The sequence below is a fragment of the Leguminivora glycinivorella genome, chromosome 6 (assembly GCF_023078275.1).
Source record: "Leguminivora glycinivorella isolate SPB_JAAS2020 chromosome 6, LegGlyc_1.1, whole genome shotgun sequence".
In the NCBI taxonomy this organism is placed as follows: Eukaryota; Metazoa; Arthropoda; class Insecta; order Lepidoptera; family Tortricidae; genus Leguminivora; species Leguminivora glycinivorella.
The window spans coordinates 7,807,608-7,823,768 of NC_062976.1; the positions used below are offsets into that span (position 1 = coordinate 7,807,608).

Sequence of the window (16,161 nt, forward strand, 5' to 3'; positions counted from 1 at the left end):
CTCCGTCGGTAGCTGTTGGCTTGATGGATGGTGGCGAACAATGAAGAGGGTTTTGAATGATCTAGTTGATACGATTGACTGATTGAAGGGATGTTTACAAAAACATCGGTAACTCGATGGACTCGTGTTTAATTAGATATGGTATTTTTGTAAAAGCACGAGTCTAAACTGACAGCCAATCAGCCATTTTCAGGTGAATTATGATTTATAAGTGTAACAAATTTAAAGTTGCACTTAAATAAAAACAAGTGCAAATTTTCGATTTGAAACTCCGTTGACGACCGGTCTGGCGCAGTCGGTAGTGACCCTGCCTGCTACGCCGCGGTCCCGGGTTCGAATCCCGGTAAGGGCATTTATTTGTGTGATGAGCACAGATATTTGTTCCTGAGTCATGGATGTTTTCTATTTATATAAGTATTTATATATTATATATATCGTTTCTTTCAACCCCTTTTTGCCAAGAGTAGCACTGAAACTTGAATAGTTCATGTGCTCTGCCTACCCTTTATGGGATACAGGCGTGATTGTATGTATGTATGTATTGTATGTATATATCGTTGTCTGAGTACCCACAACACAAGCCTTCTTGAGCTTACCGTGGGCCTCACTCAGTCAATCTGTGTAAGAATGACCTATAATATTTAATATTTATTTAATATTTAAACTCACGGATGTTCTAACTCATTTAAATAGTAGGTACCTAGGTAAATTTAAATTCCTGTATAGTAAATATACCCACATCTCCTATTCCTGAAGAATATCAATTCGTACTTAGGTAATCCACAGTTATGTAAGTATCCATCGCTATCTAATTTCTGCTTAATCTCACCTCTTAGAACTTTAATTCGGACCTTGACCCATCCGCCTCAGATACCAACTCTAATTAAAACCCCACTCGTCCCCAATCACCAAGTTATCCAGCGCATGCAAGGTCGGAAGGCATTATGATCTAATACTGTTACGAAGGATTAGAACTAAGTCCGAAGCCCGGGCACTTGATGGGGCTCCGACAGCGATGCCACTCGCGGCTGAGAAGCCAACAACGGTGGAGGTAAGTCAGTGCATTAGCATCTATTAAATAAAAGTGCAATCAATATAATAATTAAGTTTGTAAAACCAGTGCCGTGTCTTCAGATTACTTAACTCCAGTGCCGCAAGAGGAACATCTCAATAAAGAGTTTTAAACAAGAAAACATCCCATGATTACCAAAAATGACGGACCATTTAAATATAGCGTCCCTGCCAAGTCCGACGGAGAGGTACAACCTCGATAAAAAGCTTGGCTCCGGCATTTTCGGCAAAGTCTTCAGAGCGTCAGACAGCCAGGCCGCTGGAAAGGCGGTCGCCATCAAAATACAAACTTACAACGATGACACAGAAGTGCACATTCATGAAGAATACAAGTGCCTCAGGGACCTCACCCAACATCCCAATCTCATAGATTTCTATGGAGTATTTTGTGAGAGGTCGGAAGGTGTCAAGAAGATTTGGTTCGTTCTCGAGGTAAGGAACATAAATTTAGTACGACTGAAAGGTCATCCACTTGTCCACGAATAGCACATAAATCTTCCTTTCTCGTCTCGCTAAGGCTATGCATAACTCAGAGCGATATACCGTCCATTTTGCAGTTGTGTGAATGCGGATCTGTCATCGATATTGTCAGAAAACTGAACGCGGCGGACAGAAAAATGTCAGAGGAACACATCGCTTACATCCTCAAATATACGATCAAGGTAAGCCCATATTCGACTGACTATAAACATGTCTCTCGTCACATTCGAGTAGGGATGGCTGTTTATAAAACAAAGGACCTGCCAGTCCACCTTTCAACGGCTGAATCAATTGGTTGGTACTTTGAATGCAAACTCAATTGTTCTCGGATCTTTGTCCAAGCGATGCCTGCTCACGTGACGTGGGATAAAATATTGCCCGGCGAAGTCCACGTATTGGTATACTATCTAGGGCCATTACTTAAAATGCACGCCGCTTTATTTGATGTGATTCGCGACGGAACAGTCGAACTTGTCGATGCGAATGTCGGAGCGCGCCCGACAACACCATGACGGCCCCCCATCGCGGCGCATCGCTCAATTATCGTAAATAATGCTCGCGCACACAAGATATACGGACCCTCTGCTCGGTAGCCAAGGATCCCGCGAACACTTCCACGGCGTCCGATAACTGCCTTTACCATCTTCACTCCAAAGTCTACAATCTCAGAATCCGAACTGATCTCATAAGACTCTTAGCAATTCCCGTTGGTTAAATGCGTATTATCTTTATGCAAGCCACTTGGTTCACAATACCGTGCTCCGTCCTTCTCCTTCGGCAGATCTCCCATGCATATCTATCGATGTTGCATCTCGTAAGGTACGATCAAATTCTGTTTGCGGTGGGAAACAACTATCGATACTTTAGTAAAACCGACGGCAACAATGTGAAGCCGGTGAAGTGAGGACATAGACATAGGTAACTGTTATTTTAGTTATCACTGAGTTGGAGCAAGTTTATTTATTTTGTTGTGTGGAAACTTTATATCCTTTTTCTTATTCATCGGGTTTGTTCAAAGCGTACTAGTATGGTATGGTGTTTACAGCTTAGATAAGATGTAATTATTGGTTCCCTAGGCATTGACCCGGGTTCTCAATTATTCCAAAGCTATAATTTACTTCGATAAAGAAAAAGCGTTGTAGAAAATGTTACAACGCAATTCGTTACGCACATTACATATGATTCCATAGTTAATACATGTAATAATTTAAAAACAGTTTAGCATTTAATTAGTGCAGTAGCTACATCCTAAACATTATAACCATTTTGCAGCTTAATTGGCCATAGAAACAGATATTTATAAATCATAAAATTATAAATAAATATCGACAACAACAAAGTTCGACCACATCCCTAACTCTTAAACGATCGTAATGAACGCATTAAGCAAACTGATATACCAGACAGTAGAGAGCGCAGACAGGCCGCCTGCGACAGCTCAGGGCCCGATACGTATGCAAATAGGGCCCAATGAATCTCGGGGGCGTAGGCCCTTGACTGACACTGACATTAGTATCGCCGAGCCGTCCTAACAATCCGATACACCGTAATGGAACACTGTACCCAAGAGGCGGTCGCTCCATCACTACCTGTCGAGCTCACGTGTTGACTCCTCTGATTGGTGCAATCAATTCACCTTCAATCTCGTTCTAGGCGCTGGTTTATTTGCACGAGAACAAAGTTATGCATCGCAATCTGAGGTGCAGCAACATACTGTTAACAAAGGATGGGGAAGTAAAGTTAACCGATTTTGGGTTGTCTAAGAGACTGAATAGTTCTTTGGATAGAGCTAGGACGAATATCGGATCGCCTGGGTGGATGGCACCCGAAGTAATAACTGGAGATGGATATGGAAACAGAGCTGATGTGTGGGCACTTGGAATAACGACGATTGAAATGGCGGATTCTAAAGCACCTTTCCAGGATATGCATCCGACAAGGGCATTGTTTCAAATTGTGAGGAATCCCCCACCTAGTGTCAATAGGCCAGCTATGTGGTCTAATGACATCAATGACTTCATAACAGAGTAAGTCAATTTGTAATATTTTTGTCTAGGTTTTGGATAGGTATAAGATTTTATTTTAATGATATAAATCAATTGTAGATGCCTCGAGAAGAATCCTGAACATCGACCATATGCTATGGAGTTAGAAGAACATCCATTTATACAGTCTGTTCCTGAAAACGACTTTCACGTAAGTTTCATATGAATGAGTAAAGTAAACAACGTACAGATGATGAAAAAAGAAAAGATGAAAAATAATTTAATTTGAGTGTATACCTTGAATTACAGTTAACCACCGAGCTAAAAATGTTAGCCTTCGAAATGAAAGATAAAGAACTTCCAAGTAAACCACCGGAAAGGATAATCAAAAATGGTCTTCTGGTAACTGAGGGTGTTGGCGAATCGGAGACTATGCAAGTAGAGGATTTAGCTGCTCTAGAAGTGCTTACAGAAGACAGTATTCTAGCTGAATTACAGACCAAACTAGCAAAAGGTTATTTTACTTCATTTATTGGCGATGTTCTTCTTATACTCAATCCAAATACGCGCGAAGATATCTACAACGAAAACGTATGTATAAATGTACATCAATAACTACTTGAAATAGGTGTTAATTTTAATTTAACAAATCTAATATTTTATTTTAGTATCACAAAAAATACGAGTGTAAAACAAGATCTGACAATGGACCACATATATTTGCTGTAGCTGATGGAGCTTATCAAGATGCTCTTCATCACAATGAACCCCAACATATTGTATTTTCTGGAGAAAGTAAATCTGGCAAAACAACCAATATGAACCACGCCTTGCGGCACCTTACGCATTTAGGGGCTATGAAGAACAATGTCGCTGACAGGATTGATAGAGCCAAGGATGTTATTCAAGCAGCTATAAGTGCTGGTACTCCAATAAACGCACATTCTACAAGAGCTATCTTCCAAATTCAAGTAACATATGGTAGTTCGGGAAAGTTGAGCGGAGCAATATTTTGGTTATATCAACTGGAAAAGTGGAGAGTGTCGTCAACAGATATGTAGGTGTTAACATTTTATATTTTTAATCATGTTTGATACAAATTATAATTAATTAAATTTACATTGCATATTATTTTAGGTCTCACGCAAATTTCGATTTACTTTATTATTTTTATGATGCTATGGAAGCCGGAAATAGGCTAGATGAACTATCATTGGAGAAAAACAGGAAGCATCGGTATTTAAGGATACAAGAAGAACCAAGAAAATTGAAAAAATCTGTAAGAGAAACTCCTGCAGAAAATGTTACTAAATATAAGGAATTCATAGAAAATCTTAAAGTATTAGATTGGGAGCAAGAGGATATTATCATGTTTGAAACGATTCTAGCCGCTATCCTCACCCTCGGTAATGTTAGATTTAAAGATGGGAAAAATGGAACGGCAGAGATCGAGAATCCCGAGGAAGCTAAGAAATTTGCCAAATTATTATCTCTCGAGGAGGTAAAATTTTTGTGGGCACTTCTCAACTACTGTTTAATCGAAAGAGGGACAGCAGTTAAACGAAAACATTCCACAGATGAGGCTAGAGATGCACGCGACATGCTAGCGAGTGCATTATACAAACGTCTGATCGATTGGATGATTAATTTAATAAATTCCAAATTATCTTTTATGAGATCAGTATTGTAAGTATTCTGACTTTCAATAAAGACATTAATTATTAATAGCCTTGTTTCTACCTAGGGTTTGAGATCCGGATATCCGAATTATCCGGATATCCGTTGAATTTGAGATCCGGATCCGAGGTCTCATAGGATCCGGATAAAACGGATAATACGGATCCGTGAAATATGGGTATCTATCCACGCCAGAATGAATTTTCGAATGAAATTGATGAATTATTTCCTGTATTTTGTTGCCTAAAATGTTTATTCATATTTATTTAATTCAAATACTCCAGAATATCAAGCTAGGTTAGGTTTGGTACATTACGCCATGCGATGAATCCATAAAACTATATGTTAACAAACTAAATAAAATGAACAGTAAATCATTGTTTTAAAACTGATTTCGTTTCTAACTGGATGCATCCCGCAGGAATAACGATAAATTATTAATTTTCTATAAAGCAGAAACAATTGCCATGGATGTCTTTAAGCTTAATGATGAATTAGAGATCATGGAAGTAATTAATATAATTATATACGTAATTATTTTAATTATAAGCTGAATCCAGATCCAATTTTTTTTGTATTTAATAAGATGGAAGGCAAACTAGCAGACAGGTCGCCTGATGGTAAGGGATCACTCCCGCCTATAGACACCCAAAACACCAGAAGGATTGGAGGTGCGCTGCCAGCCTTAGAGCTTCACTGAAAAGCGACTGGCAAATATCAAATGACATTTTGCACATAAGTTCAGAAAAACAATTGAAAATGGTACATGATAACTAAATATGTGTAACATATTTTACACGTCTAATACGTGTATGTGTAATGCAATAAAATTATATTATTTTACCTTTTTTCCTACATCTGCAATTTCGCATGGATGTATTAGTGAACAACACTAAATTACCCTGCATTAGCTTATGTATGTTAAACAAAAATATTGGCCTACTGTTTAATGTTATATGCTGTACTGTACAATGGGAGTGATATTAATTGTGTCGCTAAACTTCAAACTCGGGTAAATCCATTCTGCTTTTTTTGTATAATCATCCTTAAAACCGAATCGATTTACGCGAGTTTGAAGTTAAACGACACAATTGTATGTTAAAAGTTCGTCTAAAAAGTTAATGAAGCAATAATAGACTATATTTATGTCGTTTTGTGAGTTTAAATTATTTTATTTCGGTAACAGCAGCTTTGATTTGACGAAACCCCTGTAAAAAGTGACCTTTTCAACACGGATCCGTTTTATCCGAAATATCCGGATATCCGGATCCGGCAAATCTTAAGATCCGAAATATCCGGATCCGAAAAATCGGCGGATCTTGCAAACCCTATTTCTACCACATTGAAGATTTATTTTTACACATATTTTTGTAATCATTTCAGTGGAGATAAATATTCAGTGAGTTTGTTAGACATGTTTGGATTTGAATGCTTTCATAGAAATCGTTTAGAACAACTAATAGTAAACACGACCAACGAGCAAATACAATTTTTATACAATCAGCGAGTATTTGCGTGGGAAATGCAAGAAACTGCAGAGGAAGAGGTCGATGTAGTCGCATTACATTTCTATGACAATAAGCATTCGGTCGATCAACTAATGGGAAGACCACTTGGTCTCTTTTATATTTTAGACGAAGCCAGTCGTACTGGAAGTGGACAAGAGTTTATAATGAGTAAGTGAAGGCTATCATGTAAACGTCTTCCAAGTATATTTCAAAACTCAATACTAAAATTACATATTTTTACATTTTAGGTACCATTCGGACATCATGTAAGGGGCCATATATAAAATTATCCGGTAGCCATGAATTCAGCGTTGCACACTATACGGGAAAAGTTAGTTATGATGCTAGAGAAATAGCAGATAAAAATAAAGACTTCCTGCCACCAGAAATGATAGAAACTATGAGAGCATCAATCAACACCACAGTTCAAGAATTATTTAGAAACAAGTTGACCAAAACGGGGAATTTGACTGTATGTTCAAGTCAGCCGAAAGTAACTGTGGTAAAGTCAAAATCTGAAAAAGATATGGAAAATACTAAAGCTCGAGTAAGTGATGGTTTATTAAAAAAGTCTCAGATACCTCCTTTTGACAGTTTATAAAATTTCTTGATGACTTTTTCAGAAATTTAACACAATGTCCAAAGGACAGTTTTCACAAGTACACAGGATGAGAACAGCAGCTGCGACTTACCGGGCCACCAGTTTAGAGATCCTTAAACAGCTTTCTGTAGGTCCAGGGAGCGGGGGCACCCACTACGTCCGATGCATCCGGGCGGATCTCAGCGACAACCCTCGAGGTTTTCAAACTGAAGTGGTTCGGCAGCAACTGAGAGCTCTTGCTATTTTGGACACTGCAAAAGCAAGACAAAACGGTTTCTCGTGTCGTATACCTTTCGCTGAATTTATTAGAAGGTAATATTTAAATTAGATACATTTTCCTGGTCAAGGATTTTCAAAACGTTTTCGTCAGATTTACAAATTAATATGTTTTCAGGTATCGTTTTCTGGCCTTCGATTTTGATGAAAATGTGGAGGTGACAAAAGATAACTGCAGATTATTGCTGATTCGGCTCAAAATGGAGGGTTGGGAGCTAGGCAAGACAAAGGTTTTCTTGAAATACTACAATGAAGAGTTTCTAGCTAGGTATACTTAGCAATTTTATTAATATCATACAACATAACTTTGTTATAATATGTGTAAAGTGTAACTAACTTATTCAATGGTTCATTACAGGTTATATGAAACACAAGTAAAGAAGATTGTAAAAGTACAATGCATGATGAGAGCTTACCTTGCTAGGAGAAAAGCGGTAAAAAGCAAGTCCAAAGCACAGCACAGTAAGTTTATTTACTCGTAACGTTCTCCAGACATCGCAACATTTGCAACCATCAGACATTGTTCCATGCACGATCCTGTACGGCAATAGCACACCTCACACTCCATATTAAAATCATAGGTTGCGTTTCCGCCCGACGTATGCGTATCGAGTAATGTAAAATGTAGAATGTTTGTAAAGTACTTACTTTCTTTACTCCAGTAACACTTACTTATTTACACTGATGTTGTTTTAGTTAAAGAACTAAAGAAACAACAGTCAATGAATGTATCAGAAGATGAAGCTGCATTACTGATTCAGAAAGGTAAGGCAAAGAAACAACATTGTTTCTATCTTACACTTCTTCCAAATTCAATGTTTAAATATTTCTAGCGTACAGAGGCTACATGGTCCGGAAAGCGTATGGGCCCCTTATAAACAAGTCGACAGGTCAAATAGATGAAGAGACTGCTCTGTTTCTAAAGAGGTATGCCATGAAGTGGAAAAGTCGATCGATCTTCCAAGTTCTGTTGCAGTACAGAGCAGTCAAATATCAAGATTTAGTGCATTTTTCACAGCAGGTAATATCATAGGTTTACTAACACATACAATCAACACTTACTTTATTTCGTCAAATTAGCTAACTACCTTCAGAGCCCATTATTTTTTTCCAATCTGTATAAAGATGTGGAACCAAGCGTTAACCTGCACTGTGTCTATCTTGGTAATAGAGGCTATTAGACTGTTAATTAGATATTTTGAACATCTGCTCCCGATTTGAAGATACATTTTCGCTAATATTAAGAGCAGATCGAAAACCATTGACTTCTTTTCAGGTTCATATCTATAACCAGTCACTGCTAGAATCACTATTGAATAGCAGTACCTCAGTACTGTTAGACAGAGTGGACCCCAACGTGAAAGGGAAGGACTTCCTTGGCTCAAGCCCGCCTTCTGTCTGGAAGCTTCCATTCAGGATCGACCAGGTTCAGTACTACGATACTTCTTACATGTGCGATCCGGCGGTCAAAAGCACGTGAGTTCTCACTTTTCTTGTCCTATGTATTAGGTGTGAATGACAAAGGTGTAGCCTCTCTTCGTCTTCCTCCTACCTTTATCCCACCTTATGTGGGGTCGGTACAACTCGCCTTCCTCTTCCGCCTTATCTTTCGTCACCTAAGCTCTTACTTCCTTCTTTATCATAACCTCTTTCAGACGATCCATCCATCGTTGTTTGGGTTTACCCCTCCCAGTTTATCCCTCAACATTCATCTCCAACATTATTTTGCCTATATGAGATTCATCCCTCCTCATATCTCAACATTCTCATTTCCGCTACGTGCACTCTTCTTTCATCCTCCACCTTCGTAGCCCAACATTCAAATCCATCGATACGCACTTCCTATGCTAATTCTATCCTCTGTAATCTCTGTTTTAAACATTGTATTGTATTGTATTGTATTCGTTTATTTCAGACATAACAGTCCATATTGTTACATTACGTTACACTTGTATTTAAAATTAAAGCTATAGAATTCAATTATTAATTTAAAATGAAAACCACAATTAAAACAAAATAGATACGAATTAAATTAAATTAAATCAAACTAAATTAAATTATATCAAATTAAATTAAATTCAAAATTTCAAATTTCAAATTAAATTAAATTAAAATTAATATAGTATAAAATAATTTGTGAATATTAATATTATATAATAAATTAAATATTAAATTAAATTCATTCAATAAAATAAAGTAAATAAAAAGAAATGTCCGACGTGTGCCTGAAATTTGAAATTTTAAACATCAACACAAATGTTGGCACTTAACTAACATGAACTATTAATTAAAAAGTTATTTAATTTATACAGTCCGCAAGCTCTGTGGTCTAACATGTAGGTCGAGAAGCGCTTTAGTGAGTGGGCAGTCTAAACGATTTGCTAATGCGTTGAGGATACTATTGGAGCTGGTCCGCGACCTGTGCGCCAACGAGGCCACCCGTTTGCGCAGAATGGCTTGAAAGCCGTCCGTGCGCGCCTCCGCAAACATGCCTGATGCGCTACAGTAACGCGACAGCCCCAACAGCATCCTGAACGCATTGTTGTATTGGACTCGTAGGGCATTGATGGTACGTTGCGCATAATTGACCCATAGGCTACAGGTGTAGAATGATTGGCAGTAAGCACGAAATAACGTTATCTTTACTTCTTTCGTACACCTCGCAAACCTACGTGCCAACATATTGCTCCGGACCGCCAATGCCCTACGTTCTCTCTCCACGTCAGCGTTGTCCGACATGTCGTCGGTCACCCAGTGACCCAGGTACTTGAACTTTGTCACCCGCGTTAGTTGCATTCCGTTCAGTCTAACAGGCGGTACTGTGTTGAGTTTACTACCGCGCGGATTGAACACTAACAGTTCGCTCTTTTTTGAATTATACCTGAGTCCATGGGCCCCCCCATAGTCCTCGCACACACTGACCAGTCTCCTAAGCGCACCAATCGATGGGGTCAGCAGCACCATATCGTCCGCGTAGCTGATATTGTTTACACAGCTTCCATCGATGGAACATCCGATTTCGGTACTGCTGAGCTCAACGATTAGGCTATTTATATATAAATTAAACAATTTTGGTGATGTCAGCCCCCCCTGCCTCACCCCACATTCCAACCGGAACAAGGCCGAGCGCGAGTCCGCCCACCTGACGAAGTTCATTTGATTGTTATACCAGTACTTAAACATATCAATCACATCGCCAGGCAAGTCAGTTTCGCGCTCCAACTTGCTCCACAGGACGTCGTATGCAACCAAATCGAAAGCTTTCGATAAGTCTAGAAAGCACGCATACACTGGGGTCTTTCTATCAGTGTAGTACTGCACAGTTTGCTTGAGACACAACACCGCGGATTCTGTAGACAAACCAGCTTTGAAACCAAACTGTGCGTCTTGCAACTTGAGGTGCTTCGTAAGTATCTTATCAAACAAACTGTCCAGTACCTTAGCTACAATGGTTGCCAACGAGATAGGCCTATAGTTGGAACTATCGGCTACGTCACCAGTTTTGTTCTTCACGAGGGGAACAACGATTGTTTTGGTCAGGTCGTCAGGCAAGTAAGAGTGCCTCATACACAACGTGAAAAACATAGCCAGTATTCTGGGCAGGTGAGGCCCCGCGTGTTGCAGGTGCTCGATACTCAAACCGTCGTGACCTGGTGACTTCCCTCTAACCATGTTTTTTAACACTTCTTGTACTTCTCTGGCTGTAAAGCTGGTTATTGGTTGTCGATCACGACTGCTTGCATCAAACACCCGCCCCTTCGCGTGCCTCTGTGGGGGTTCGACTCTGAAAATATTTTTAAAATGGTTTGCAATCGCACTCGGTTCGTTTAGACCATCAACATTCACTGACCGACCCGGCTCAGGCGAAAGTTTCTTTGTACATTTCCAGAACTTACTAAAATTTTTATTGAGGTGGTGAGTTGATAGCATGTCCATCTTGATTTGCTCCTGGTGATTTTGGCACCACTTTAACTTAAGTTTGAAGTCCCTTCTGGATTCCACCATCTTAGTATAAAGAGGACCTTGAGATGGCTTACCATGTAAAGACCACTCTTGGAAACTGAGCCGAGCCCGTTCATGCACTTCCTTTACGTACCTATTCCAACCTACAACACGTTTAAATTTCTTTTTATTATGTTTGTCAGGTAAATTACAACTCAACTCCGCAGACTCACACAGTTTACTAATAATATCCTTATACATACAATCTAATATTAATTTATGTCCAGAGTCATTACACAACTTATCGCAACAGGCTGTCAGCTCAGTCGGAAAATCAATATTTTTTAACTTCATGTTACATAATAAAGTATATTTTTCTATTTGCGACGGCTGCCTGTCGCCCCAGATTATTTTGTTTGTACATTTATTTGTCGCAACGGCCCGCGGCCTGAGTACACTAATGTTACAAGTTATTTCTACTGGGAAGTGATCTGACCAGTAAATATCGTACAGTATTTTTATATCTGAGATTGTGTACCACGAGGACTCCGTCACCAGAACATGGTCAAGCCAACGACGGCTCCCATGCGCCTCACTAACAAAGGTGTAGGTATCTGAGTCCGCATTCAGTATATCCACATCTGCACATCTCCATTGCTGTTCGCTACAAAAGTCAAATAATTCCCGATAAAATAGCTCACCCGGATGAGCATTATAGTCACCTAACATAAAAACGCTATCAATACCACTGTTGTCTATTATCGCACTAATTTCACCCAAGCACTGCGTAAACTCCACGAGGTTATCTACAGAGTCAGTTGGCATATAAGTAGAAAAAACTATGAATGAACGCTCACCCGTAGTAATCCTTATCGCGGCAAGGCGCACACTATCACAACTGATAACAGATACAGACTGAAATGCGCCCTTACGCCAGAGCAGCGCAACGCCTCCATGCGGCCTTCCACGCATAGGTCCCGTCGAGGTGTCCACGGCAGATGTCCCAATGTAGGCGAAATCCGGGTGTATGGTACCCAAGAAATGTAGGTCACAAGGATATAGCCACGTCTCCTGAAGGGCAATTATGTCAGCCTTAGTACACAAATTCCTTATGCAGTCAACTGAGCGCTTCACAGACTTACAGTTATAACTTATGAAACGGGCGACTTTACTAGAATTATTATTATTATTATTATAAGTACTTCTCATTTTCGATTGTTTACTATTTTTACATTTGTTTATTTACACTTTTGAACTCGATGTAACGTCGAAAAGATATTCCCTCGGGCCACATATTATCATCCAAAAATTGCTCTAATTTGTGGTTAGGAACAAAGATTTTATAAGCGTTATACATCTTCTCAGCTTTTACATAAACCTGTTCTGCTGTGACTTTTATTCGTGTTTTCTTATGCACATAATCTTCGATGTCGCGCGATGACACACTCTTGTCAACATTATAAACAAACACCGGCACCCGAATATCGGCCGCTCTGAACTTACAGTTAGGGTCTGGTTTCGCTGTACCCTGTTTACCTATGATTCTATTTCTTAGTCTATATTCCTGTCTCTGTATCCATGCTTTGTCCGTAATAGAAGTACTAGAAAATTTTTTCCCTTCATTTTTATGATTATTTTTATTGTACTGCATTATTTAATTATAGTGACACATTTGCCAGTCAATACGACTCCGACCACGAACAATGGGATGAGCCGTTGCAACGGAGATTCAGTTCAGCATCAGCACAAACCTCGCCCAGCCTCGCCACCACCGGCACCCAGACGCTCATCAACGTGCCCTTCTGCAGAGACCCCACGCAGCCCGTGCCTAAGTTACCACCAGAAGAACCCCCCAAAGTAGACAGGAACACCTCCAGAAAAGACGCTAATAGACCCGCCGTATACAAGAAGAAAACGAACTACTCCACCAACACATCTTACTATCAACCCCCAGCACCTTGGGCAGGCGCCCGTGATGACGCAAATGTTCTAGAAAATACCAACTCCGGCTTACGAAAGACAAGCTACAGTCGAAGTCTATACGGAGTCGACTCTCAAGACATGAACAACCCTATAAGAGAACTTCAGGCGATGGCCAAATCGACAGGTGACCTCAACGACGACGACCCGCCGTTCAACTTCCAAGCAATGTTGAAGAAGACGCCGCGAAACAGGGCCTCAATGAAACGATTAGGAGAAACTGACAATGGCATGTGGGAGGACAAACCGGAGCCACGCAAGACTCCTAAACCTTCGACCAAAGGTCCCGCACCGCCAAGGCCGATGAGTAGAGAAGTCGTGCGCAAAGATTCCAGGGAATTTATCATGTCCACCGGAAAAAAGAGCAGTGTTACACCTGACTTAGACAGTCGATCGCCTGTAGAATACAGAGAAGTCCGATCACCTGTAGACAACAGAGATGTGCGGTCACCCGTAGATAACAGGGGCGTGCGATCTCCGGTAGAAAGCAGGCCGCGCGAAAAAGTGGTCTTAGCTCCAGGGTTCAGCGTTGAAGGAATGGTAACGGACTTGTAACATAAACAAGAAAGATATTTTGTAAAAAATATATTTAATCCCCAATGGAAGTCCGCAAACATTCTCTTTTACTTTAGCATTATTATGGCGTAACACTATTAATATTTTTGACATTTTAGTTTTAAAGCCACACGTTTTATGTGAATCATAAGATTTCAATGTTAAGACTACTAAGTAGAATATAATTTGAGTCTCAATAGAGATAAGTATAGTGAATACAATATTAAAGCAGATCATGGCATGTACTGACTCGCTTTCAAACATACATCTAATGGATCCATCACGTCATATAAAAATATCAAGTTTCACTTAGCTCATCTAGCTATAATCTAACTTATCGAAATTGCTTTGGTAACTTATTACAATAATTTTCTTATAAAGTAGATTGAGTGGTCGAATGTATTATGTACTACGATATTAGTGCCATTGCTTTTAGACAATACCAGATTAGAATAATTACATAGAGAATGCTCGATTAATTTTAAACAGCTTTGCAATTTAAGCAAGTTGCCACTTCGTTTTAGAGAACAAGCTTCTTATTGAGGTACTAGTCATAATTAGATATTAACAGCCTGTTTCAGACCTTCACATTCGTACTAGCTCTAGGTAGATATTGGATCGGATGTCAGTGTCAAGTAACGATTTTGTATGAAAAAACGTACCATTTAACACTGATATATCCGATCCATATCATATCTAGAGACAGTTTTTGATACATCTTTAAATTCAATACAGGCCATAAAATCCTCTGAATGAAAAAAAATCGTTGTAAAATTGCAGTAGGTAACTACAGACAAATCTGAAATAATTTAATTGATTTTGTTTCACTATTATTCCACTTACTCGATATATCTGTTTATTTTTTGTGACGGAATAACTATATAGAAGCTCATATAAATTTGTACAGTGTCCTGATATGTTTTTCATCAGAATTTTTCACAGTAACTACTATATTAATTAAAACCTGACCAGAAATACATGATTATTTTCAAGAGGGCGCTGTTAGTTATTCTGATGTATGCAGTGACAGTTCAGTATAGTATGAAGAAAATAGTTCTAATGAAATTCCGCAACATGGCGTGTATAGTATATATTTCTGTAGGGCAATCATAGTCGCGCGATAGATGATAAAACATCGGGCCGTCCCTATCGCACTTACAAATAGTGCGATAGGGACGGCCTGCTATTTTATCATTTATCGCGCGACCATAATTGCCTGCCTGGTCAAGCTTTATGTCACATGTGTTCGAATGCCCGAAGAATCCAGCGGTTATTTACGTTATATGAATCATTTAACAATCACAAATCTTCAACTGCCTTACACTACCTAAATATAATAATATTAGTACAAAAAATATGTTTTTTATTACTTTCCTTATTTTTCCCACAATCCTAAAGTTATTTTTTGATATAGTGCTCTTTTAGTTAGAGTTCGTAAATACTGTCCAAATATCTTTTTCGTTTCTTTAAATATATATTTTTATCTCAAGAAATCACATTCTAAAGGTTTATTGCCGAATATTATAATAATTGACTTACGCACTATACCCTTAAGACTTAGGTTCAAAAGCATATAAAAATATTACGATCTCGAACTTATATTTATAATGCAGATCTTAAGTTCTATTTATTCAGTCAAATACATGAGACGCTAACAATCAATAGGAGTAGAACGTCAGAACATCACACAAAGATAAGATAAAAAAAAAATTTTGAAAATCGGTCCACAATTCTCGGAGATATCGAGGAACATACATACAAAAAAATAAAAAAAATAAAAAAAAAAACATTCAGTCGAATTGAGAACCTCCTCCTTTTTTGAAGTCGGTTAAAAAGGGTCCTTATTTTGGATAAACTTTTTTGTCTATATGCAGCATTTTAGTGTTGGTTCATTATACAAGGTGCTCGCGAGGAACCCGCATAACTTGAACAACGCGTTTCTGAGGCAAAAAGAAAGAAAGAATGTTATATGAATTTTAAAATTTTTCGCCAATTTAAAATTTTTTTTACTTTTTTGGACGAATTTTCACATAAAAAAAAAATTATCCATAAAGTTGGCAATTAAAATTAGTTCCTTCATTTATTT

The 16,161-nt window shown here is 38.8% G+C and overlaps 1 protein-coding gene and 1 long non-coding RNA gene across 2 annotated transcripts; one reads left to right on the forward strand and one right to left on the reverse strand.

Moving 5' to 3' along the window:
• The first annotated feature begins 1,212 nt into the window (after positions 1–1,212).
• Positions 1,213–14,088, forward strand: LOC125227213 (neither inactivation nor afterpotential protein C). Its single transcript, XM_048131472.1, has 16 exons — positions 1,213–1,503; positions 1,629–1,733; positions 3,205–3,578; positions 3,657–3,747; positions 3,846–4,127; positions 4,205–4,593; positions 4,674–5,222; positions 6,597–6,889; positions 6,970–7,268; positions 7,345–7,634; positions 7,717–7,866; positions 7,957–8,060; positions 8,295–8,363; positions 8,432–8,619; positions 8,875–9,074; positions 13,205–14,088. Exons 1-16 carry the CDS (start codon positions 1,213–1,215, stop codon positions 14,073–14,075), a joined length of 4,545 nt encoding a protein of 1,514 aa, XP_047987429.1. The 3' UTR covers positions 14,076–14,088.
• Positions 14,089–14,092: 4 nt separating this feature from the next.
• Positions 14,093–15,341, reverse strand: LOC125227214. The gene is made up of 2 exons (XR_007177154.1): positions 15,283–15,341; positions 14,093–15,229 (listed from the first exon to the last, which is right to left on the reverse strand). It is a non-coding gene; the product is annotated as an uncharacterized LOC125227214 (long non-coding RNA).
• Between the last annotated feature and the right edge of the window lie 820 nt (positions 15,342–16,161).

Excerpts from the sequence above, each read along its gene's own strand:
- LOC125227213 (XM_048131472.1), top strand. The coding sequence starts at position 1,213 with ATGACGGACCATTTAAATATAGCGTCCCTGCCAAGTCCGACGGAGAGG. Across the intron at positions 3,579-3,656 it reads ATCAATGACTTCATAACAGA|ATGCCTCGAGAAGAATCCTG; the intron begins GTAAGTCAATTT and ends AATCAATTGTAG. Across the intron at positions 5,223-6,596 it reads TCTTTTATGAGATCAGTATT|TGGAGATAAATATTCAGTGA; the intron begins GTAAGTATTCTG and ends TAATCATTTCAG.